Source organism: Scyliorhinus torazame, chromosome 2, assembly GCF_047496885.1.
Source record: "Scyliorhinus torazame isolate Kashiwa2021f chromosome 2, sScyTor2.1, whole genome shotgun sequence".
NCBI classification, from domain to species: Eukaryota; Metazoa; Chordata; class Chondrichthyes; order Carcharhiniformes; family Scyliorhinidae; genus Scyliorhinus; species Scyliorhinus torazame.
The window spans coordinates 336,883,548-336,908,838 of record NC_092708.1 but is presented as its reverse complement, the minus strand read 5'-3'; the positions used below and the strand labels follow the sequence as shown (position 1 = coordinate 336,908,838).

The window sequence follows — 25,291 nt, the reverse complement described above, 5'->3', positions numbered from 1 at the left end:
AGTTATGCGATTCAGCAGGACTCTGGTCCCAGCATGATTCAGATGGAGACTATCCTATTCCCAGAACGGGTTCCTCCTTCCCCTGGTGCCAATGTCCCATGAATTTGAACCCATTACTCCCACACCAATCTTTAAGCCACGCATTTACCTCCCAAGAGGTACAAGTAAGAGAAGGCCAGAGATGCAAATAGACAGGGTATGTTCTGGCCAGGATCTCACAACTGAATCTGCTGGAGAGAACTGTTCAGGAGAGTTCACAGCAGGATGGAGCAGTGCTAGTGATAGCTCTGTACAGAGTTCCAGGGCCTCTGGTTAACTGCCCACAAAGAAGAAACTTAACTCGGGAACAAAGCAGTATAAAGAAGATTTCTTGAGGTTTAGCTTTGTTAATTGTGCCAATGCAAATAAGGGTGCAAAGCCCATGTGTGTTATAATCAGAGAAGTACAGGCAAATGAGATAAGTTTCAGATTATGAAAGAAAGCAGTGGGTGAAAATTTCCTTTTGAGGTTGAGACCTCAGGGTCAGTTATTAACTTTCAGCTGACGTCAATTGAAAAGAATACACTGGTATACCTGACCTGTGGTAGCACATTAAAAACATGCCATAAGTCCATCAGGCTGTCAGGACATCTTATCACTGTCCCTCCCTCCTCTAGCTAGGTTAAGAATCTCATGGCGCCCAAGTCCATTGAGGTCGATTTTTACCTTTAGATAATAATTAACACTGCAATGAAGTTACTGTGAAAAGCCCCGAGTCGCCACATTCCGGCACTTGTTTAGCACACTGGGCTAAATCGCTGGCTTTTAAAGCAGACCAAGCAGGCCAGCAGCACGGTTCAATTCCCGTACCAGCCTCCCCGAACAGGCGGAATGTGGCGACTAGGGGCTTTTCACAGTAACTTCATTGAAGCCTACTTGTGACAATAAGCGATTTTCATTTCATTTCATTGTTCGGGTACACGGAAGGAGAATTCAGAATGCCCAAATTACCTAACAGCACGTCTTTCAGCACTTGTGGGAGGAAACTGGAGGTTTAGCACAGGGCTAAATCGCTGGCTTTGAAAGCAGACCAAGGCAGGCCAGCAGCATGGTTCAATTCCTGTAACATCCTCCCCGAACAGGTGCCGGAATGTGGCGACTAGGGACTTTTCACAGTAACTTCATTGCAGTGTTAATTATTATCTACTTGTGACAATAAGCGATTTTCATTTTTTCATTCACCCAGAGGAAACCCACGCAGACAAGGGGAGAAATTATGTTCAAATATGCAGTTGCGATGGTTGCTTGAGACCGATTTTGAATTCAAGCAGATTTCAATTTGCTATCCACACATAAAACTAGTGTTGCGGGGATCATTTTCACATTGAAATGAGACTCGCATAGTTTTTATAACAGCGACATTTCTGCAATGCCGTTTTTTTGCCCAAGCAGCAAGTTGAAAATCTAACCCATTTTCCCATCTTGTTCAAGTTTTGCCAGCACCTGGCCAGGCCACTAGATGGAGCACCTCGTATTGGATAGCTTTAGTTCAACTCTTTCATTGTAACTGCGCAGAAAGCAAGATCAGATTTTTGTTGCACTGTTCACAGTCTACACACAATATAGATACAGATGAAGGAGGTCATTTTAGCTCATTTGTTCAGAATTTTAAAAACATATATTCCTCTCATATCAAATTATCTTTTGAATGAACACATTTTTTTGTCTCGATTGTCACACCCAGAATAACATTCCAAAGGGGCAATCTTAACCACGCACATGGAGGGCAAACTGGGCAGGCAGGCAGTTAAAATCGCCGGGTGACTTACCTAGTGACATTCTGTTCCCTTCTCGCAATGTTCCATTTTAAACAGTTTTCCTGAGCAAGTGGGAAAGACATCTACCATACTTTAAAACGTACAGACTGGACTCTGATGAAATCATTGGGAATCTGAGCACCATTGTATCTGGTAGCCTACGTGGGGAAGCCATCCTACCAGGCGAAACTAGCGGGAAGTAGATTCGGGGCCAGTAGAAGCTCAAACAGGAATGTTTTAGAAGTTTAAAACAAAACTGGAGTCAGGAGGGACAGGATTTTCCACAAGGAACGTTGAGTCACCCCTGCCCCAGGAAATATTATTTCATCCTTCAGACATCAAACTGCCAACGTGCACTATTGCGAAAGCAGGTTTTCCACTCTCCTCAATGCCAGCCACGATTTCGCAAAGTTCTTATCCTTTGATCCCCTGGTGCAAGCCTCCTGCTGCCTAGACACTGCCATTTACCGCTAGCTTCGGGTAGGCAACCGACTGAGGACATGCTGATGAGGCCCGTGAGTTAAGATCACCGGTGCTTCTCTCTGCCGGGGCCAGGAGTTTACCACCCATATTGAACTCTGCCTACCTGATTCCCACTCTGATTGCAGCTTGTGTTGATCATTTCACAAAGAAATTCTTCTGACACTTTGAAATCTTCCTAGTTGAGGTATGTCAGTATAGTCAGTGACTCTGTTAGCAATAGGGCTAAAATAATATTCTATCCTGTATTTAGTGATTAATATCACGAACACTTTATAAAGAACAATTCATTATTCCTCTCCCTTTTGCATACTTAAATGTCAGGCGTAGGGAATGGAACCTTTTCCTACTTTTGCAACTAATCTACAAACGCCGCTCCCACCATGGGCTACGTGGAGGGTAAACTACCATTAGTCACTTGAGAAAAAGCAGTTTAGTATTCCTTATTTCCTATACCAGCCAGACTTATGATTTTTGAAAATAAACCATGGAGGGGATTTGTGAGGCATTGCTGGTCATTGAAAAACAATCAGTGAACACAACAACGTACACCAGCAGTTTCGAAACAGGCTCATGTTAGTGTCGATTTTCAAAAAGGACAGCGGTGCTGGCAAGAATGCACTCACCTGGATTGGTTCAATACCAGATAAAATAATGCAATCAAATAACAAGAGTAAATGTTGAGGTTGAATGAATGTCTGCAAACAGCAATCAGACAAAAAGCGAATAACCTGCCCCATGATCTCCTTGACTTATTTTCTGTAACTGATGACCACCAGACAGCAGTGCATTGCCCTATAATTTAAGGCCCTCCCTAAATCTAGCTCTTTGACCAATGTTTTGGTCACCCCTCCTAACATCTCCTTCTTTGTCTCGGTTTCCACTTTTGGCGGATTCAAGCGTCTGTCGGAAGCACTTGTGTCAAAGGCATTAAGTGAGTGCGATTTGTTGGGAGGCAATACAAGGAAGAACCATGCGTCAGAGCACCGAGGCGTGCGGGCCAATGGGAGAAATATGGGTTTCTCAACATTAAAAGGAACCCATTGAGAGGTGACCTAGATATCACAACGCAGGATGAACCGAATACTCAATACAATAGGCCAAGCTGATCCGAATGAGTGAGTCTGACCAATTCCGCTGGAAAAACGTCTGTCGATGAGCATTTTTTTTTCACTGAGAACACATCAGAGCTCTGTTCATTTAAACTGACTTGCACTCCGTCTCAACTTATTTGGTAAACATTAAAAAAAAAACCCGGCGCTGATAAAAATAAGACAGGAGGCGGGGCGACGACACGGATATTATGTGTATGTGATTTCCGTGCCGGGGTGCGAGAGAAGGTAACCCGATTGGAAGAGTTTAAACAAAAATAGCCGCATTTCCATCTCTGGAGACGTGCACGAATTAAACAGCCGGGCCTAGTTTAGTGACAGATCGTGAGCAGCGAGGCCTCTCCCCGGCCGGTGTCTCTGTGAGTCTACCCAGTGGAAGTGGTGTTGGGGGCGGGCAGGGATGCTCTTGGTTCGGGACCAGGCTCTGCTCACTCGGTTAATCCGCCCGCGGTCAGTGTGAGGTTTCCCTGACGCACTGCGGCCCCGGGCCCCCAGCCTCCTCGGCCCTCACCTGTCCGCCCCGCCCGCAGTCCGCCGCCGGCCGCCCCTTTTCCGCTGCCGGCAGCCGGCCCGGCTGACGCGTTTCCTGCCGCTCTGCTCTGGGCTTGGCGAGCAGTCGGTGCGGGGCGGCCATTTTCACCCGGACCCCCCCCCCCCCCTCGCCCACACCCACCCTCCAGGCTCCACACCCCTCGGCCGACGCTATCCCGACCCCGCCGGCGGTCTCCATGTTAGAGGGCGAGGAGCGGCGTCCGAAACGTCCCGTCTTTCGCGTTCCGGAGCCCCCCGGGGCCGGGAAGCTGTGCGGCGGCCGGGTGCCTCCTCCTCCTCCTCCTCCTCTGGCCGCTGAAGCCGGGCCTTGTTATCGAGGCCGTGGGGAGTGAGTGAGCGAGTGGCCCGGGGCGGCGGCGGCTGCCTGTCTCGGCGCTCGGAAACCGTTGCACTCGGAACATCTCCTCCTAAATCTCTTTGCACATTCTCTAGATGTCGGGGAGGAAAATGTGGACGGATCTAAAGGACACTCGGCTTTGCTAAAGGCGCGAGGACGCTGCTGGATGTCGCTCGGCGCAGGATCACCTCAATCCCTCGGGCCGACCTCCGTGGAAGGCCACCGCTTGTGAACGTCTCGCCACTCATGCCCTGTGGGATCCAGTCTTCTGCAATTGCTCGGGCAACGGGGCTAAAAAAGGAAAATTAAACAAAATGTCTACTCGAACGCCATTACCTACAGTGAATGAACGCGAAACCGAGCATGTAAGTGATCTTTATCGGGGCGAAAGGGACCCAGGAAAATGGGAACTTGGGAGACTCAAGCGCCTAACTTGGCCGTGGTCATGCAATGAACTTGGGGTTACCGTTTGCAAATGTTCTGCCGGCCAGCTGGAATAGTTGGGTTCTTTTGAGGAGCTTTTTTTTTTTCTGGAGACGATTTAGGTGCCCAGTTTAACGAGTTCGCCTCTTCTTGCTGAGTTGTGTGTGTGTGTGTGTGTGTCTCTCTGCTTTCCCCACCCCTCACTGTGTCAACACGGGCGGCCTCGGGGAGCTGACAGGTGTCAGGGCGCATCGCGGAGGCCATAGATCTGACTGAAGTGTCAAGCGAGCAGCCAATTCACTTTTATGGAATTGACAGTTAAAAAAGAATTGAAAGGCCACCCAGTTTATTTAAATCATTGGCTCGGTATTATATTGTTATTTCTGTCATGGGGTTTCAGGAGTATTCGGTAACACGGATATCTGCTAGCAAGCAGTATAATAAACGTTATTGTCACAGGTAGGCTTACATTATTAACACTGCAATGAAGTTACTGTGAAAAGCCGCATAGATGAGAGCTAAACTTTTAAAGCCCCATCAATTTTGCTACCGGCCACCATCATCTTTTAAAATAGGAGAGCATGCCTGTTACAAGTATGGAGATCAGAAAGTATTAAGGATACTTGGAGTTGCATACTTTGTGCATTCATCACAATTGAAAATGATCAGTCTCTAATTACGCCACTGGAAGGTTGCTTCAAAAGCTTATTTTCTGTATTTAGGATTATAGGGGACATTGTTGGTTCTGATTCTTGCATAAACTGGTTTGCAATTATTATAACCATATACATTATCACCAGAAATTGAGTAAAGTATAATGGTTGTTTGTAATTGTCCGTTTCAACTGCAGAAACATTCGAGTGCAATTACAGGTTTTGTCCTTACAAATTTATTTTGTCTGGAAAACATTGAGGTATACGACACAGAGGTGATGAATTGCCATGTATAAATTCACATTCTCAAGGCCCAAAGTGCTTTGCAGCCAACGAATTAACTCAAGTATAGGCATTTTGTTTTGTGGCAGGCAATTTGCACACAACAGGAGCCCACCAATAGTAATGTGACTTTATAGTAAGTTTTGTGGAATTAATGTTTTGCAGGACATTGGGAGCTCTCTTTGGGGAAAAAGTGGGCTTGAATTCACAACCTTTGAATGAGAGGCAGGAGCTGAGCCACTTTAAGATTATGTGCCCATCATTGGTAGTAGTGGAGTAAATTTTAGACGCTGATACCAGTGGTTTGGTTGATTTGAGGTGATATATCAACATTATCTTCTATTGATTAAAGGGAGAGAAATAGAAATTTTGGAAAAAATCTTGTGTAACATTGAAGTCTGTTTTGAAGGAATAATGCATGTTTTGTGGCAATGTTTTTCTATGTTGATATATAGTGTGTGCTGTGCGTGTGCCTATATAGTGCTCAAGCTTTTGAAGTGTAGTTGCTTGTAATGTGGGGAACGCGCCAGCTGATTTGTCACAAGGTCCTACCAATAGCAGTGAGGTAATCTGTTTCAGTAATGTTGGTTGAGTGATAAGTGGGGACATTGGGGGACCTCCCCAATTTTGTACATTTTCACAGTTCTACACAAAGCTCTTATCAAATTTTCTTTCTCTTGGCTAATTTCATCTAAATAAATCTGGATGTATTATGAGGCAATAAAGTGCATTTTTCAGCCTTCTGAGATGATGTTTCGAGGCATCCAGTGTATTCGCCAGTAAGCTACTTGATAGAATTTTGAGTTTATTTGTCAGATAGGCTGTGCTCCGCATCATTTGGCAAAGAATAAAGATGCAGGTTTCAATTTGAGGATTTGGTCAATTTATGGTAACTTGTGGGGAAATAGTGGCATTGTAGTAATGTCACTAAACTAGTAATCCAGAGGCCCAGAAACAATACACACTAAAGTCAATTAATAAAACTGGAATTGAAAGCTGGTCTCACTAATGGTGACCATGAAAATATCATTGATTGTCAGAAAAACGATCTGGTTCAGTAAGCCCTTTAGAGAAAAACATCTTCCAAACCTGCCTGGTGTAGCCTTAATGTAACCCCCAGCAATGTGATTGAGTCCTAATTGCCCTCTGAAATGACCTACCCCTGCTCCTATTTGTCTACGGGCATTTGAGGATAGACAACAAATGCTGGCCTTGCCAGTGAAGCCCCCATCCCATGAAAGAATACATTTTTAAAAACTGTATATAGCCATAAATATGCTAAAATATTGCCTGCATCTGATACTATCTTTTTCCTGTATGCTGAAACTTTCACCCAGAACCTGTTTATCGCCTTGCCATTCTTTCCCATCTCCATTTTCCACAAATTATAACTGCTGCAAAACACAATGCCTCTCCTTGCCAAACACCCATGTCCCTATCAATGCCATTCTTGTCAAGTTTCTTATGACCCAGCAAGTTGATTATAAGATCTTCATGATCTCTTTTTAAAGTACTCCATCGCCTTGACCTATGCTACCTTTACCAGTGAACTAATCCAATGTCAGCCTACTCCCCATTCTACATTGATGCTGCTTCTTGAGCCACAGGAAGGTAGGAGCTCTTTTTCCTAGCCCCTCTCTCACTACAGTTTTTAATGTCTTCTTAAGACACTTACCAGCACCTGCCCCTTATTCATTGTCTGCCATCCTAGAAAATACTTTGACAATATACCTAGTCATATTAGGATTGCTATAAAATTGTACATTTTTGTAAATCATTAGGCAATTTGTTACACAGTAATCTTTTAATATTGCATTTTAGTATTTGCACATTAAGTTTAGTGATAGAATATGCATTACAAAGCTATGCTTCAAAACGGCTTCTATTAATTTCTGGCAAAGATATTTTATGTTTAAATTAAAAAGGGCATACTTCAGATATTTCAAAGTTTGCCTTCCATGAAGAGGTAATTTCATTTTGGGCTTAGTTTGGACTAAAAGGTATTGCTTTCAAGGTACATGTCAACAATGCAGTAAGTGCTCAAGTTTTTAATTCCATAATTTTTTAAACCTAGGTTTCTGACTGTGGTTTCTTTTGACATTAAAACTCCTGAAGCTTTTAAACTAATATCCTTGTTTTCCTCCCCATCAGCACACTTCTCATATTGATGGCCGCACAGAAGTTTCTTCTCGGTCAACCCGCTCGGGGGGAGCACGATGCCGGAATTCAATTACATCATGCGCTGATGAACAGCCACACATAGGAAACTATAGGCTTCTAAAAACCATCGGCAAAGGAAACTTCGCCAAGGTGAAGCTGGCTAGACATATTCTCACTGGAAGAGATGTAAGTTAATCTGCAATGGCAAAATTTATTGATTTTATTTTTTAGTATGTTGCACTTCCATTGGCTGAATTATTCCTTTATTATAATTCACAGTTTCTTGGCGGTATGGTGGCGCAGTGGTTAGCACTGCTGCATCACCGCTCCGAGATCCCTGGTTCGATCCCAGCCCCAGATCACTGTCCGTGTGGAGTTTGCACATCCTCCCCGTGTTTGTGTGGGTCTCACCCTCACAACCCAAAGGTGGATTGGCCATGGTAAATTGCCCCTTAATTGGAAAAAATAGAATTGGGCACTTTAAATTTCAAAAACAAAATTCATAATTTCTTCTCATTTTTAAATGTTAACATTCTTTTTCCTGACTTGGTAGCAAATGCTTCTAAGCCTCTGCTGGTCTTGAGTCAGCCCTCAGGAAATATGTGTAAGCTGACTTGGGTGTCCTTTTCTATTTCCTCCTCTTGCTTATGAGGAAGTGTATACCTTTCACTTGGCACCTCCCATTGTGATGGAGTGAAATTGAGTATTTTAGGTATGCAGCCAAATACTGAAATATTGTCATTTACACTTTTCAAATAAACTGTAAATTACATGTGTAGCCTCAAAAGGTGTTGGTAGAGTATTCCCTAAACCACTGTTATAAAACGGTTTGGTGAAAGAAGAGAGCTTTTTTGGACCCTGACCTGAGGTACAGACCACATATCCTGGACATCACCAAGAGTACTAACTTTCACATCAATGACATCACCTGTCATCATTATCAACTCCCCTTTGTCTCAACCAAGACCCTCATAAGGGCTGTTGCCACAATCAAGTTCAGATTCTCCAATATGGTTATTGCTCGCCCCCAAATTTCATAAACTACAATTTATTCATAGCTCCACTCTATGATCCAGCACTAAGCACCTTCATCTATGTTCACCTTCGCTGTTCTTACTCTCTCCTTACATTAACTTGAAATTTGCCATACCCGTTTATAAACTTTGGTGTATAGTAGCATAGTGGTTAGTCACTGGACTAGTAATGCTGGACCAATGAGCCAGAGATATGAGTTCAAATCCCGCATCAGCAGCTGGGAAATTTAAATTCAATTCTGTTAAATAAATCTGGATATAAAGAGCTAGTATCTATAATGGTAACCATGAAACTTTTGGGTTATCATCAAAATCAATCTGGTTCATTAATATCCTTGAAGGAAGACAATCTTACCCACTCTGATCTATATGTAACTCGAGGCCCACAACAATGTGGTGAAATCTCAACTCCTCTGAAATTGCTCAACAAGCCACTCAATTTTATTCAACAGTGCTGTTGACCACCACCGTTTCAAGGTTAATTGGACAATAAATAGTGGCATTCCAGCATTTCCAAATATTCCACGAGTGAATGCAAAAAAAAAAAAAAAAAAATTCCTTTACAGCTTACCATACTTAAACTCTGGAAAATCTTGAGTCACACTCTTTACAACTGACCTACTGTTGGGTGGGTACACTCAGGACTATCATCAGTTGCAAATCCATCAACAATCTCAGCCTGTGATCTAGAAATGCTCTCCTTTTCTCTAACAAAAAAATGTTTTCCATCATCTATCCTTCTTTCCAAATATTTGTGTTGCTTCTGCTTAGGGTTTGCTCATGTTCATCCTTTTATGTAATGTTTTTTGATTGTTATATTAATGCACACTGTTTTAGTTATTGTAAATTATATAAAATTTGTACAGCTAGCTTCAACATTTTGTATGATTTACTTAAAATCTACAGTACAGAAATAAGGTACACAACCCAACAGCTCTATGGAAATATGAATAAATTCATTGCAAAAATCAGGGATGCAAAAAGCCAATCAGTCCTAAATGCTCACCACATTTGTGAATAATCACAATGATTTTGCTACTCCTGTGATTCTCCAAAATGTCATTAACTTCACTGCTGGTACTATTCCTTTCTGGAATAATTATATTTTGCAGCACATAAGGAAGCCCTTGGGACAGTGCTGGTTCTCTGTACAAGCTATCTACTTTTGCTCTCCCTTTCACATTTGTTTTCTTTTTCAATATTAATCAACTTCCCTATAAAAAATTATAATGCTGCTTCATTGTTTTTGGTAGAATGTACCACTTCTTAACAAATCTGATATTGCATTACAATAACGATTATACTGCAAAAATACTTCAGTGGCTATAAAGTGGTTTGGGATGTCCTGAGGTCTTGAATAGTGCTGAAGTCTTTCTTGGTTGCTTTCTTTGTGAAGAGGGTTAATTATTTTTAAACTCTATTTGATGCACACTACTGTTAAAACCCCACCCAGTCTGAAAAAATATTTCCCAAACCATAGTTAATTTATTCCACCCATTGATCAATTTTTCAGTCATTGGTACTACTCGTGTTCTTTAAAGTAATTATCTAAATTTGGGGTTCGTCTTTGTTCTGGATGGCTGGTTCAGCACACCTGTCTAAATCGCTGGCTTTTAAAGCAGACCAAGGCAGGCCAGCAGCACGGTTCAATTCCCGTACCAGCCTCCCCCAACAGGCGCCGGAATGTGGCCACTAGGGGCTTTTCACAGTAACTTAATTGAAGCCTACTTGTGACAATAAGCGATTTTCATTTCCTTTCATTTCCAATGTGCAGTTGAGCTCTAGATCAGGAAGGTCGCAGGCTCAAGCTCCAGTCCCCACTGAGTTGTTCGATTTCATTTGGGTTGGTGTTTGTCCTTAGCACCTTTAGGTTTGGGAAAGGAGAATGGGCCAGGGTTTCTGCTGCAGAAAATGTGTTTGTACACAATGTAATGGTAAGATCATGATATATATTAAGAATAGGCTATACTATGCCCCTGTGATTCAATTCCCAACAAAGCTCAGTGTTGAGGCCTAGTATGTTAAAACTGACCACTGAGCAACTATTTGATACTATGCTGTGTTTGGCTATTTTGCTGTACTTTATCTCAGGAAATTATGCCACCAGTACCGACTTCCCTAATCTTGTCTCCTGGGATGAATATTGGGCTCCCATTATATAGGAAAGATATTAAGACTTGGGTGGGTGCAATACAGATTCAGTAGAATGCTGCATGCTATGATGAAATACCATTACAAAGCAACACCTGGTAAAAATTGTTTCTTTTTTCATTAGACCAACACAGTTTATTGGATGATATAGTGTTTAAAATTACGATTGGATAAAAAGTAGACTGTTTCTAGTGGCTGACAAATGTATGGGCGGCACTGTTTCCAAGTTATCACTGTTGTTTCACAGCACCAGGGTCCTAGGTTCGATTCCTGGCTTGGGTCACTGTCTGTACAGAGTCTGCACGTTCTCCCCGTGTTTGCGTTGGTTTCCACCGGGTGCTCAGGTTTCCTTCGGGTGTCTCAAAATGCTTTACCACCAATGAATTTAGGTACTGTCACTGTTGTACCATAGGAAATGTAGGATAACATCACCGACGAGGATGTGCAATTTAGGTGAAGCCACGGGGATAGAATGGGTTTCAGAGGGTTGGTGCAGACCCAATGGGCCGAACGGCCTCCTTCTGCACTGTTGAAATTCTGTGTCCACAAGTCTTGTTGGGTGAATTGGACATTCTGAATTCTCTCTGTGTACAGGAACAGGTGCCGGAGTGTGGCGACTAGAGGATTTTCACAGTAACATCATTGCAGTGTTAATGTAAGCCTACTTGTGACAATAAAGATTGTTATTATTAGTAAGGACATTGATATGAGATTTAGAAAAGTTGGCAGGAGAGCTCCTTCACGCATAATTGTGAGGCTGTGGATTTCATTTCCTGGATCAGTGGTTGAAGCATTCAAAATTTGTTTAGATATGCAGATGAAAAAAAATGGGAACAGTGTGGGTAAATGTGATTGGAACTATCTCCTCACATAGAGGGTGAAAGTCACCAAGGACGATAGGGCCTAATGGCTTCTTTTTGTTTTGTAACTTCTATGTATTTCAGTTTTACTGCTTTATTATGCAATTACAGAACATTATCTGTGATGTGGTAACTAAAACTGTGTGATATTATCAGAGTTTAACCAATGCATTACAATGCAATTACCATGGGCAGCATGGTAGCACAGTGGTTAGCACAGTTGCTTCACAGTTCCAAGGCCCCAAGTTTGATTCCCGGCTTGGGTCACTGGCTGTGCGGAGTCTGCACAATCTTCCCGTGCCTGCGTGGGTTTCCTCCGGGTGCTCCGGTTTCCTCCCACAGTCCAAAAATGTGCAGGTTAGGTGGATTGGCCAAGATAAATTGCCCTTCGTGTCCAAAAAAAAAGGTGAAGTTTGGTTAATGGGTTAAGGGGATAGGGTTGAAGTGTGGGTTTAAGTAGGGTGCTCTTTCCAAGAACCGGTGCAGACTCGATGGGCCGAATGGTCTCCTCCTGCCCTGTAAGTTCTATGAAATGAATAATTTCAATAAACTGGAATTCTTCTGATCTGGTGATTGGATCCTAGCATTTTTTATTTCTTTATAACTTTGGTTTTTTGACCAGGATGCAATACTTTAATTTTATTAGCTTTTACTTCTTAAATTACTACTACCATTAGCAATGGCGCACCAATACATCATCTTGGCGCTGTATAACTCCAACATTTCTCTTGAAATGTATATATTCATGTTGTATCTTGGTTAAAATATAAATGTTTATGAATCACTTTACTATCAACAAAACCTATCTATGTATACAATATATTTCAAAACCGAAATTGAGACACTATACATATATTACTGGCTTCCTGTTGTACCCTGTTGATTTCCAATTAACAGAAACAGAAGTTGCATCAAATTTTATTCATAATTCCTAAATTTTGTTCTTCTAGGTTGCAATAAAAATTATTGACAAAACACAGCTGAACCCCACCAGTTTGCAAAAGGTAAGAGTTGTTGTTTTGGAAGCACCTATGTTCTTTAAATTTCTTTTAAGGTCTGATTATGTCATTATTTTTATGTGGCTTGGCGTATGCTGTGAATATAGTTATACATAACTGTACATACACAAACCTGCTTAAAATGTGCACTGGCAGACTTGTGATGCATGTTTTTTAAAGAAAAAACATAAAGAAGAATTATGAACATAATATAGCATATCAGGTTTAAAAACATGGGTTTGAGAAAGGAGAAAGTACATTCTGAAGTTTGAATACTGTAAAGCCTTTTGATTTATTCTATTATCTGTGATACAAGTGATGTGATTTTGGAGTGTCAGCTTTTTAAAAATTGGTTCATGGGATGTGAGCATTGCTGGGAAGCCAAGTATTTATTGCCCTTCCGAAGGTGCTGTTGAACCATTGGGTGTACTTTACACTAAATGAACTCATTATGCTGTTAGGAAGGTAGTTCCAGGCTTTTAACCCAGTGACGGTGATGGAACAGTGATATATTTCCAAGTCAGAATGATGTGTGTAGTTTGACGGACAGCTTCAGGTGGCAGTGTTCCATGTGGCTGCTGACCTCATCCTCCTGGGTAGTAGAGATTGTTGGTTTGAAAGGTGTGGTTGAATGGAAATTGATAAGTTTCTCTGGTGATGAGGGAGTGATTGTTTAAAGTGCTGTGTGGGGTACCAAAGAAGTGGTCTGCTTTGTCTTGAATGGTGTCAAGCTTCTCAAGTATTGTTAGAGCTGCAATCATCTAGACAAGTGGAGAGTATTCCGTCACACCCCTGACTTGCGCCTTGTAATTAGTTGGTAGGCTTTGTGGAGTCAGTTGGTAGGCTTTGTGGAGTCAAATGGTGTGTTATTGGTACAAGAGTTCCCAGCTGCTGAGCTGCTCTTTTAGTCCCAGTATTTATATGGCTAAGTAATGATATTACCTCTTCCCCCAACAGCATGTTAATTGTGGAAAATTCATTGGTGCCATTGAATATCAAAGAGTGATGATTACGTTCTCATGTTGGCGATGGTCATTGCCTGGCACTTGTGGTGTGAATATTGCTTTCCACTTATCAGCCCAAGCCTGCATGTCTTTCAGGTCTTGCTGCATGCAGGCACAGATTGCGACAGTAGCTGAGGGGTTAAAAATAGGACTGAACAGAGCAAGCATTAGCAAATATCCCACTTCTGATCCTATAATGGACGGAAAGCCATTGCTGAAATAGCTGAAGATATTTGGGCCTAGGACATCACATTTGTTATGGGCTAGAGTTTTAAAAACTCCAAAGTATATCATGGTGTTCACCTGACCTACAATTGTTTATAGATTTTGGTTATGAGGAGCACAAGGGCCTACCTTTCAGGTGTTATTGAACAGAGGCCTTAAGTACTTTTAATCAAAAACAAAGTTTATTCTACAAATTCAATAAACATTTTTATAAACACACACAGTAAGCATTTTCATCAACTACAAACATAAATACCCCACACAGCTACAGTATTCTATATATAACACGTAATGAATTCTCCTCAGCTGTTACAATTTAGTAACAACATGCCATAAACTTGTACCCTTTTACCAGAAAACAGTTATCACTTTTAAATTATCAGGTGATCTGGAAATACCTTTCAACATGCAGAGACACACACAAGTCTTCTCTGTCTGAATCCAGCTTCCAAAAATGTGTAAATGAAAGTAAAACCCAGAGCCACAGCCAGCTCCCAGCTCAAAACAAAACTAAAATCCCAGAGCCACAGCCTAGCCCCACCCACACAATGACATCACTGAAGCCATTTGATAATACAAAACATTTCTTAAAGAGACACTCCCATGATACCCTGAGGACCTGGGGCTAAGATGATTCACTTTCAACAACCACAACCATTTCCTGTGTGGTAATGCAACCTGTCAAGAAATTTCCTTTTGATTCCCATTGACTTCAATTTTGCTGGGTTGCCTTGATGCCGCATTCAGTCAAATGCTGCCTTGATGCCCAAGGGAGTCCCTCTCATCTCACTTCCGGAATGCAGCTCTTGTCCATATTTGGACCAAGGCTGTAATGAGGTCAGTGCCGAGTAACCCGAGCAGGACCCAAATTAAACATCGGTGAGCAGGTTATTGCTGATTAACTGTCAAAAATGCCTTCCATCGGTTTACTGATGAATAAATGTAAACTAATAGGGTGGTAGCACAGTGATTAGCTTCACAGCGCCAGGGTCCCAGGTTTGATTCCCGGCTTGGGTCACTATCTGTGCGGAGTCGGCACGTTCTCCCCGTGTCTGCGTGGATTTCATCCTGGTGCTCCGGTTTCCTCCAACAAGTCCCGAAAGACATGCTTGTTAGGTGAATTGGAAATTCTGAAGTCTCCCTCCATGTACCCAAACAGGCGCTGGAGATTGGCGACTAGCGGATTTTCACAGAAACTTCATTGTAGTGTCAATGTAAGCCTACTTGTGATAATAAAGATTATTAGAACATAGAACATAGAACGATACAGCGCAGTACAGGCCCTTCGGCCCACGATGTTGCACCGAAATCAAAGCCATCTAACCTACACTATGCCATTATCATCCATATGCTTATCCAATAAACTTTTAAATGCCCTCAATGTTGGTGAGTTCACTACTGTTGCAGGTAGGGCATTCCACGGCCTCACCACTCTTTGCGTAAAGAACCTACCTCTGACCTCTGTCCTATATCTATTACCCCTCAGTTTAAAGCTATGTCCCTTCGTGCCAGCCATTTCCATCCGTGGGAGAAGGCTCTCACTGTCCACCCTATCTAACCCCCTGATCATTTTGTATGCCTCTATTAAGTCTCCTCTTAACCTTCTTCTCTCCAACGAAAACAACCTCAAGTCCATCAGCCTTTCCTCATAAGATTTTCCCTCCATACCAGGCAACATCCTGGTAAATCTCCTCTGCACCCGCTCCAAAGCCTCCACGTCCTTCCTATAATGCGGTGACCAGAACTGTACGCAATACTCCAAATGCGGCCGAACCAGAGTTCTGTACAGCTGCAACATGACCTCCTGACTCCGGAACTCTCCCTCTACCAATAAAGGCCAACACTCCCTAGGCCTTCTTCACAACCCTATCAACCTGGGTGGCAACTTTCAGGGATCTATGTACATGGACACCTAGATCCCTCTGCTCATCCACACTTCCAAGAACTTTACCATTAGCCAAATATTCCGCATTCCTGTTATTCCTTCCAAAGTGAATCACCTCACACTTCTCTACATTAAACTCCATTTGCCACCTCTCAGCCCAGCTCTGCAGCTTATCTAAGTCCCTCTGTAACCTGCTACATCCTTCCACACTGTCGACAACACCACCGACTTTAGTGTCGTCTGCAAATTTACTCACCCACCCTTCTGCGCCTTCCTCTAGGTCATTGATAAAAATGACAAACAGCAACGGCCCCAGAACAGATCCTTGTGGTACTCCACTTGTAACTGAACTCCATTCTGAACATTTCCCATCAACCACCACCCTCTGTCTTCTTTCAGCTAGCCAATTTCTGATCCACATCTCTAAATCACCCTCAATCCCCAGCCTCTGTATTTTCTGCAATAGCCTACCGTGGGGACTCTTATCAAACGCTTTACTGAAATCCATATACACCACATCAACTGCTCTACCCTCGTCTACCTGTTCAGTCACCTTCTCAAAGAACTCGATAAGGTTTGTGAGGCATGACCTACCCTTCACAAAGCCATGCTGACTATCCCTGATCATATTATTCCTATCTAGATGATTATAAATCTTGTCTCTTATAATCCCCTCCAAGACTTTACCCACTACAGACGTGAGGCTCACCGGTCTATAGTTGCCGGGGTTGTCTCTGCTCCCCTTTTTGAACAAAGGGACCACATTTGCTATCCTCCAGTCCTCTGGCACTATTCCTGTAGCCAATGATGACATAAAAATCAAAGCCAAAGGTCCAGCAATCTCTTCCCTGGCCTCCCAGAGAATCCTAGGATAAATCCCATCAGGCCCCGGGGACTTATCTATTTTCAGCCTGTCCAGAATTGCCAACACCTCTTCCCTACGTACCTCAATGCCATCTATTCTAATAGCCTGGGTCTCAGCATTCTCCTCCGCAACATTATCTTTTTCCTGAGTGAATACTGACGAAAAATATTCATTTAGTATCTCGCCTATCTCTTCAGACTCCACACACAACTTCCCATCCCTGTCCTTGACTGGTCCTACTCTTACCCTAGTCATTCGCTTATTCCTGACATACCTATAGAAAGCTTTTAGGTTTTCCTTGATCCTACCTGCCAAATACTTCTCATGTCCCCTCCTTGCTCGTCTTAGCTCTCTCTTTAGATCCTTCCTCGCTACCTTGTAACTATCCATCGCCCCAACTGAAACTTCACACCTCATCTTCACATAGGCCTCCTTCTTCCTCTTAACAAGAGATTCCACTTCTTTGGTAAACCACGGTTCCCTCGCTCTACGCCTTCCTCCCTGCCTGACCGGTACGTACTTATCAAGAACACGCAGTAGCTGATCCTTGAACAAGCTCCACTTATCCAGTGTGCCCAACACTTGCAGTCTACTTCTCCAACCTATCCCCCCCAAGTCACGTCTAATGGCATCACAATTGCCCTTCCCCCAGCTATAACTCTTGCCCTGCGGTGTATACTTATCCCTTTCCATCACTAACGTAAACGTCACCGAATTGTGGTCACTGTCCCCAAAGTGCTCTCCTACCTCCAAATCCAACACCTGGCCTGGTTCATTACCCAAAACCAAATCCAACGTGGCCTCACCTCTTATTATAATTTGCCCTGCTTTTTGGATAGGACATACGCGGGCAATTTTCCACATTCTCGGGTAGATGCCAGTGTTCGAGATGTACTGGAACAGCCTGGCTGGGGGTGCAGCTAGTCTTCAGTACTACAACTGGAATGTTGTCAGGGTCAATAATCTTTGTTGTATCCAGTGTGCCCAGCTATTTCTTGATGTGAATGGAATTGGCTGAGGACTGGCATTTGTGATGCTGGTGTCCTCAAGAAGGCCAAGAGAGATCGTCCACTCATCACTTCTGGCTGAAGATGGAAATAGGTGCTTCAGCCTTGTCTTTTTCACTGGCATGCTGGGTGCTCCTGTCATCGAGGATGGGAATTTTGTGGAGCCACCTCCAGTTAGATGTTTAATTATCCACCAGCATTTGTGTCCGGATGTGAAAGGACTGCAGAGCTTTGATCGGATCTGCTGTTTGTGGGATTGCTCATCTTTGTTTACTGCATGCTGAACAGGGGAAACTGTATATAGTCATGTGTTGTAGCTTCACCAGGTTGGTGTTTCATTTTTAGGTACCCCCGCTGTTCTTTCAAGCATGCTCTCCTGCACGCCTCATTTATACTAGATTGAGAGATATGCTGGGCCCTGAAGTTACAAATTGTGGTTGAATGAATTTATCTGCTGCTGATTGCCCACAGCGCCTTATCGGTGCCCAATTTTGAGTTGCTAGACCTGTTCTGAATCTATCCTGTTTAGCACAGTCTTAAAGTCTCCCCGATAGGAACACACTCTGTGCCCTTGCAACCCTCAGCGCATCTTTCTAATGATGCTCAACTTGGAGGAATACTGATTAATCAACTGAGGGAAGATGGTAGGTGGTAATTGCAAGTGGTTTCCTTGCCCATGTTTAAACTCGTGGCTTGAGATTTCTTGGAGTCCACACTCTGAGAATTCCCAAGGCCACCTCCTCCTGACTGTTTGCCACAGTGCTGCCACCTCTGATGGATCTCTCCTGACAGTGGCACAGGATATACCCAAGAACAGTGATAGAGGAGTTTGAGACATTGGCTGCAAAGTGTGGTTTCGCAAATGTGACACTGCCAGGTTGTTGCTTTCCCAATTTTAGCACAAGTCCCCAGATATTGGTGAGGATGAGTTTGCAGGATCAAATGGCCAGAGTGTATCTAAATCCTTTACGGTGCTTTGGTCGATGCTGTGGTCCAGCCAGTTTTATTCTTTAATTTTTCTATACTAGTTTGTTACAATTAAGTGGCTTGTTAAACCACTTCAGAGTCAACCACATTGCAGTGGAAAGGAGTCACACATAGGCCAGATCGGTTAAGGATGGCAGACTTGCTCCTCCTTAAGGACTTAGTGAACCAGATGAGCTTTTACAACAGTCTGGTCACATTACAGAGATTTCACCAGTTGCCTTGGTAGGATTTAACCCTATATCTCTGGAGCATTAGTCTGAGATTTTGAATTACTAATCGAGTAAATTTACCACTGTGATACCATTCCCTCAACAAGGACAAAATTGCTGAAGTTACATAGCAAACAATGTTCTTACTAGGATAAATCCAGTAAATAGGGCATATGAAAAAGTCTGTTACTCTCTACATTGTTTATTGCATTTTTGAATTTTGTGTCATTTGCAAACTATCCGTATAACCAAGTGCCAACGAACATGCAAATTAGCAGCAGGAGTAGCCCACTCAGCCACTCGAGCCTGTTCCACCATTCAGAAAATCAGGGCTGATCTGATTTTTAACCTCAACTTCACATTCCTGCTTACCCCTAATAATCTTTCACTGCCTTGCTTATCAAGAATCTTTCTACTTTAGCCTTAATGATATTCAAGGAAACTGCCTCGCCGCCTTTCGAGGAACAGACTTCCAAAGTCTTTCAAACCTCTGACAGAATTTTCTTTCTCATTTCTGTCCTAAATGGGAAACCGTTCATTTTGAAACAAGAGGAAACATCCTCTCCGTATCCACCCTGTCAAGACCCTCAGCATCTTGTGTATTTCAATCAAGTTGCCTCTTACTCTTCTAAATCCCAACGGCTACAAACCTAGCCTGTCCAGCCTTTCCTCATAAGACAACTTGCCTATTCCAAGTATTAATCCAGTAAACTTTCTCTGAACTGCAATTGCATTTAAATCTTCCTTTAATGAAGGAGACCAATACTGTATTTAGCGCTCCAGATGAGGTCTCACCAATACCCTGTTTAACTGCACATACTTCCCTACTCATGTATTCAGTTCCCTATTAGCGTTCCTAATTACTTGCTGCACTTGCATACTAAGCTTTTGTGATTCATGCATAAGGATAGCGAGATCCCTCTGCACCGCAGAACTTTGCAATCTCTCACCGAATAGATAAAATGCCTCTTCTGTATTTCTCCTCCCAAAATGGACGACATCACATTTTCCCACATTATACTCCATTTGCCCACTTCCCTAACCTATGGATATCTTTTTTTTTAAATTTAGAGTACCCAATTCTTTTTTTCCAATTAAGAGGTAATTTAGTGCGGCCAATTCACCTGCTCTGCACACCTTTTTGAGTTGTGGGGGTGAGACCCATGCAGACACGGGGAGAATATGCAAACTCCACACAGACAGTGACCCGAGGCTGGGATCGAACCCGGGTTCTCGTGCCATGAGACAGCAGTGCTAACCAATGCACCACCGTGCTGCCACACCCATGCATATCTTTTTGAAGCCGTCTTATGTCCTCTTCACAACTTATTTAGCTATCTATCTTTGTGTCATCAGTAATTTTAGCAACCATTGGTCTCTTCATCCAAATCATTTATATAAATTGTCACTAATATATCAAAAAGTAATTTGACACTTGTATGTTGAGTTTCTGACGGGAAGAGTTGATGCTCTTCATTTTCATGTTTTTAAGAGCATTTCCATTTATTAAAAATGGAACAGTTGAGTGTGCACTTGCACATCTTGAATGTTTATTGAGCCTTTTTTGTTAGACAATTCAACAAATTGTCAATAAATTAAACCATAATTAGATAGTTTACATAAGACTGTAAAATTGCCATGGTTGCTCATTTTTTGACTTAATTTATAAATATGTGCACACCTATTTTAAAATGGAAAATTTTCAACAACATTGAATAATCAGAAATATTTTAAGTGAATTTAAAGCAGAAAATTGGTGGAATTTTCAGAGGGGCATGGACGTTTGCCACATTGCAAATACCGTATCTTGGACATCACTCGGTGCAGGCAATTCTGCAAGGTGAAGGAGAACAGTCTGACATTGTGGAGCATGTCTCAATGAATTACATAATAGGAAGAAAAGAGTTGAAGTTCTTCCGGCAGTTTCCTAAGTTAAACAAAAGATTATAGAATAGAACCTCAAAGTTGGTAATCTTAAGACTATTCCGAGTACTGTATGTTCATCTATTTTCAACGGTCAGTTTAGGAGTGTGCCTGTAGAAAGGTTTGCATGGTGGATGATGTCTGTCTCACATGAGGCATGTGGAGGATTGGAGCGTGTGACATTTGTTGGTGGGGGACAAAAACACAGCGGGTAAGGGGATATCAACAACAAAATGATCCTCGCTGTAGAAATTGTTGGGAGGCTTAGGGATGACATGGAGGGGTGAATGAGATGATGGAATTAGCCAAGTTTGGCAAAATGGTGGGAACAATTATTTTATTCAAGCTTTTGGCTAATAAAAATAAAATTTCAGTAGATTTGAATGCAAATGTTTTAGAAAAGATATGGGGTGAATTAAAGGAATACATCTTGTCAGTAGAATCAACACTGAAGATGATACCCTTCAGAGTTTCTACTGGACAGGCCATCACAAAAATTTAGACCGAAGGAAGGGGCAATTCTAATATTATGAACCTTGAATCCTAAACAAGGACTTTGTCATGGTACAAGATTAGTGGTGAGAAAGCATTTTTTTTTGATAGATGTTGAAATTATAGCTGGCAGATTTCAAGGAAATGGAAGTATTTATGCCTTGAATGATATTAAGCCCATCAAATGTACACCTTTTCAAGTCCAAAAACCGTTCCCAATTAGACTTGCATATTCTATGACTATAAACAAGGTGCGCACCCTTGACAAAAATTTGTATTTCTATTTCTTGATTTGTTTTTACTTCCGGACAGTGTTATGTAGCCTTTTTCTGAAGTGAGAAGTTTTGATTCTGTTGAAGTCTTTGCTTAAAAAACTAACAAGGAATCCTGTAAATAAAGATACCAATTTAACCGTAATTATTTTGTGGGTCTCTGCCAGTAAGTACAGAAACAGCAAAATGGTGCATGTGTACTTGTAGCTATAGGGAGGGTTTGGATTCATAGAATCCCCACGGCGCAGCAGGAGGCAATTTAGCCCATCAAACCTGCACCGACCCTCCGAAAGAGGAACCTACCTAGGCCCACTCCCCTGCCCTATCCCTGTAACCCCACAGAATCCTTTGGACACTAAGTGGAAATCTAGCACAGCCAAACCACCTAACCTGCACACCGTTGGTCTGTGTGAGGAAACCAGAGCACCCGGAAAACCCACGCAGGCACGGTAAGAATGTGCAAACTCCACACAGTCATCCAAGGCCAGAATTGAACCCGGGTCCCTGGGGCAGCAGTGCTAACCCAACTCCATTGGCACCAGTTCTGGAGTGGAAGGGACCTATACAAGCCAGAGAAGTTGCACTGGAATGGGGGCAGGACTAATATTCTACCAGAGAAGTTAACCAATGCTGTGGGTGGTAAAACTAATTTGCTGGAAGAATAAAGAAGCAGAGAGGGGAAACAAGATACATGGAAAACTAGGAGGGGCAAGCAGCAAAGAACAAATATAGTAAAGAAAGAGAATGAATTAGATGAAGGAAGAAAGTAAAGCCAACTAGCATTATGTTGAAATGAATGGGCATTAAATAAAGATTGTTTAAAAAAAATACATGCATTTATATAGCACCTTTCGCGACCGCTGGACATCTCAAAAAGCTTTAGTCAGTCAAGTTATTTTTCACCAGGGTTTAGAAAATTCCAAAGTATATCATGGAGTTCACCTGACCTACAACTGTCTATTAATTTTAGTTACAATGAGCACAAGGGCCTACCTTTCAGGTGTTATTGAACAGAGGCCTTAAGCACTTTTAATCAAAAACAAAGTTTATTCTACAAATTTAGTTAACATTTTTATAAACACACACTGTAGGCATTTTTCTTAACTACAAACATAAATACCCCACACACCCACTCCTATATATAACCCTTAATAAATTTCCCCCTTAAATGTTCCAATTTAATAACAAGATCCCATAAACGAGAAAACCCTTTTCAAAGGTGTGGTCTAGCACTTAAGACCTGGTTTAGATGCTCTTGTGTCCTTTCCAAAACAGCAGGTTTGAATTTCTTCCAGAAAACAATTATTTCTTTTCAACTTATCAAGTAATCTTTGAACAGCTTTTAAAATGCAGAGAGAGAGAGACAGGACAAGCCTTCTCTGTCTAAATCCAGCAGCCAAATATGAAAACAAAACAAAAAAACTGAGAGCCACAAATCAACCCCAAACCAAAGCGAAAGTAAAACTCAGAGCCACAGCCCAGCTGCACCCACACAATGACATCACTGAAACCATGTGATAAAACAAAACATTTCTGAAAGGGACACTCCCATGAAATAATGTAGAAAATTTGTTCACCGCAAGCTTCCACAAACTGCGGTGTGATCATCTGTTTTCTTAACTTGATTAAATATTGGGATAAATTTTGGACAGAACACTGGAGAAGGTGGGTTATCCAAAGTCCCCTGGGTGGCAAAAGAAATGGAAGTCAGAATAAAACCGAAAAACAACACATTATGACAAATGCCAGATACGGAATTCAGTTAAATTGAGTAAAATACGATCAATGTAGGGGAAATTAAATTAGGATATAACCCGCAAGCTGGTTGAAACCATCCATGCTGCACCAAACTTGCACTCCTTGATGACCATTTCAATCTACCTTTCATCTAGGCGCCCCTTATGAAACACCTTTCCTGAGCAAGATGTACAAGCAGATATGTTTTAGATGAAGGAATGAGTAACATGGAGAGTCACTAACCGGTTCCTTGTGACAAACACCACCTGTTGAATAGCCAGCTTTGATCTACCAGGGCAAGTGTGGGCCTTGCTAAACAGGTTCAAGACAGGTCAAGGCCCCAGTGCAGCTAACCTTTACAGCTGGGGCCTCAGTACAAACACCTCATGAATCTGTGCAGTATTGTTTGTGTCTCTCCATTTTACTGAGGAGTGTACCCTCTACAGACAAAGTGGCAAACTAATCACCTAAGAACTCAGCGACTGAGATTATTGCTTGGCTTGGGAAATTTGCATTTGTTAAATGCGTTTCTCATTTAGAGATGCACGAGTTTATATGTTTAAAGTAAGAAGGTAATCCGTAGATGTTCTATACGACTAATCTGTAAATTAGGGGTAGCTAAAGGACTTGCATCTGATCCTTATTTTCAAAATGGTCTTGAATGTACCCTGTGATAGAGCTCTGAAAGCATTTAATCGCAGAGATAAAGGCCTCCATTACACACCAGCTGTTTTACACCTGCTATCGCTAGCACCTGACCTGGATTTTGTGATCAGTGGCAAAGGGACAATGCTTGCTGCTGACTTCAAAGAAAGCTGCCCATAAAGATTTAGTCAACCATGCCGTGTTGATTTCCACTTTTTCACCTATAGTGGACCTGTACGTCATCCAGCCAATTAGATTGAAGAATTCTCACAAACAAGAGATCAGGAAATAAAAAGTGCTGATGGTCATTCATGTATAAATCATTTTACAGAGAGCAAAATAAATATTGGGGCATACACATGAGTTTTTTTTCCAAAATATTTTTATTCTCCTTTTTCACATTTTCTCCCAAATTTACACCCAACAATAAACAATAATCAGTAACGAACGCAATGTCGATCCCCATATCAATAACAACAATCCCATCCTCCCACCAAACCCCCAAACATTAGCCTGCATGTTAACATAAACAAATAACAAAAAGGAATCAGGAATCACCCATAGTCACCATCAACACATACAGTCCCCCTCCCCCCAATTCTCTCCCCCCCCCCCCCCCCCCCCCCCCCCCCACAAATGTTCGACGTGATCCAATTCTCAAAAGTGCATAATGAATAACGCCCATGAATGGCAGAACCCCTCCATCCTTCCCCTCAGTTCAAATTTGACCTTCTCAAGAGTCAAGAATTCCAGCAGGTCCTCTTGCAACGCCAGGGCACAGGGTGGAGAGGTTGATCTCCATCCCAACAACAGGATCCGCCTTTGGGCGATCAACGAGGCAAAGGCTAGAACATCTTCCTCCGCACCCGTTTCCAACCCTGGCTGGTCCGACACCCGAATATGGCCTCCTGAGGGCCTGGGTCCAGTTTCATGTGCACCACTTTAGAGGTTACCTCCTTCCAGTAATCCTCCAGCTTTTGACAGGACCAAAACATATGAACGTGGTTTGCGGGGCCCCCCCAGCAACGTTCACACACATCTTCTACCCCCTCAAAGAGCCAGCTCATCCTAACCCTTGTGAGGAGTACTCTATATACCACCTTCAGGTGTATCAGCCCCAACCTTGCACACGAGGTGGAGGCGTTCACCCTCTGGAGCACCTCACACCAGAACCCCTCCTCCATACCCTCTCCCAACTCTTC

The 25,291-nt window shown here is 42.5% G+C and overlaps 1 protein-coding gene across 12 annotated transcripts in view; it reads left to right on the top strand.

Annotated features, from left to right (window-relative positions):
- Nucleotides 1-3,239: 3,239 nt before the first annotated feature.
- The window catches only part of mark3a (MAP/microtubule affinity-regulating kinase 3a), a 274,076-nt gene continuing 252,024 nt past the window's right edge, over nt 3,240-25,291 (top strand). For 2 of the 12 annotated variants that reach the window (XM_072490335.1, XM_072490326.1), the window contains exons 1-3: nt 4,038-4,642; nt 7,787-7,981; nt 12,791-12,844. In XM_072490335.1, coding sequence (XP_072346436.1) covers nt 4,592-4,642; nt 7,787-7,981; nt 12,791-12,844 — 300 coding nt within the window. In that variant the 5' untranslated portion in view covers nt 4,038-4,591. The other 10 variants (XM_072490295.1, XM_072490287.1, XM_072490253.1 and 7 more) reach the window with 9 other exon arrangements.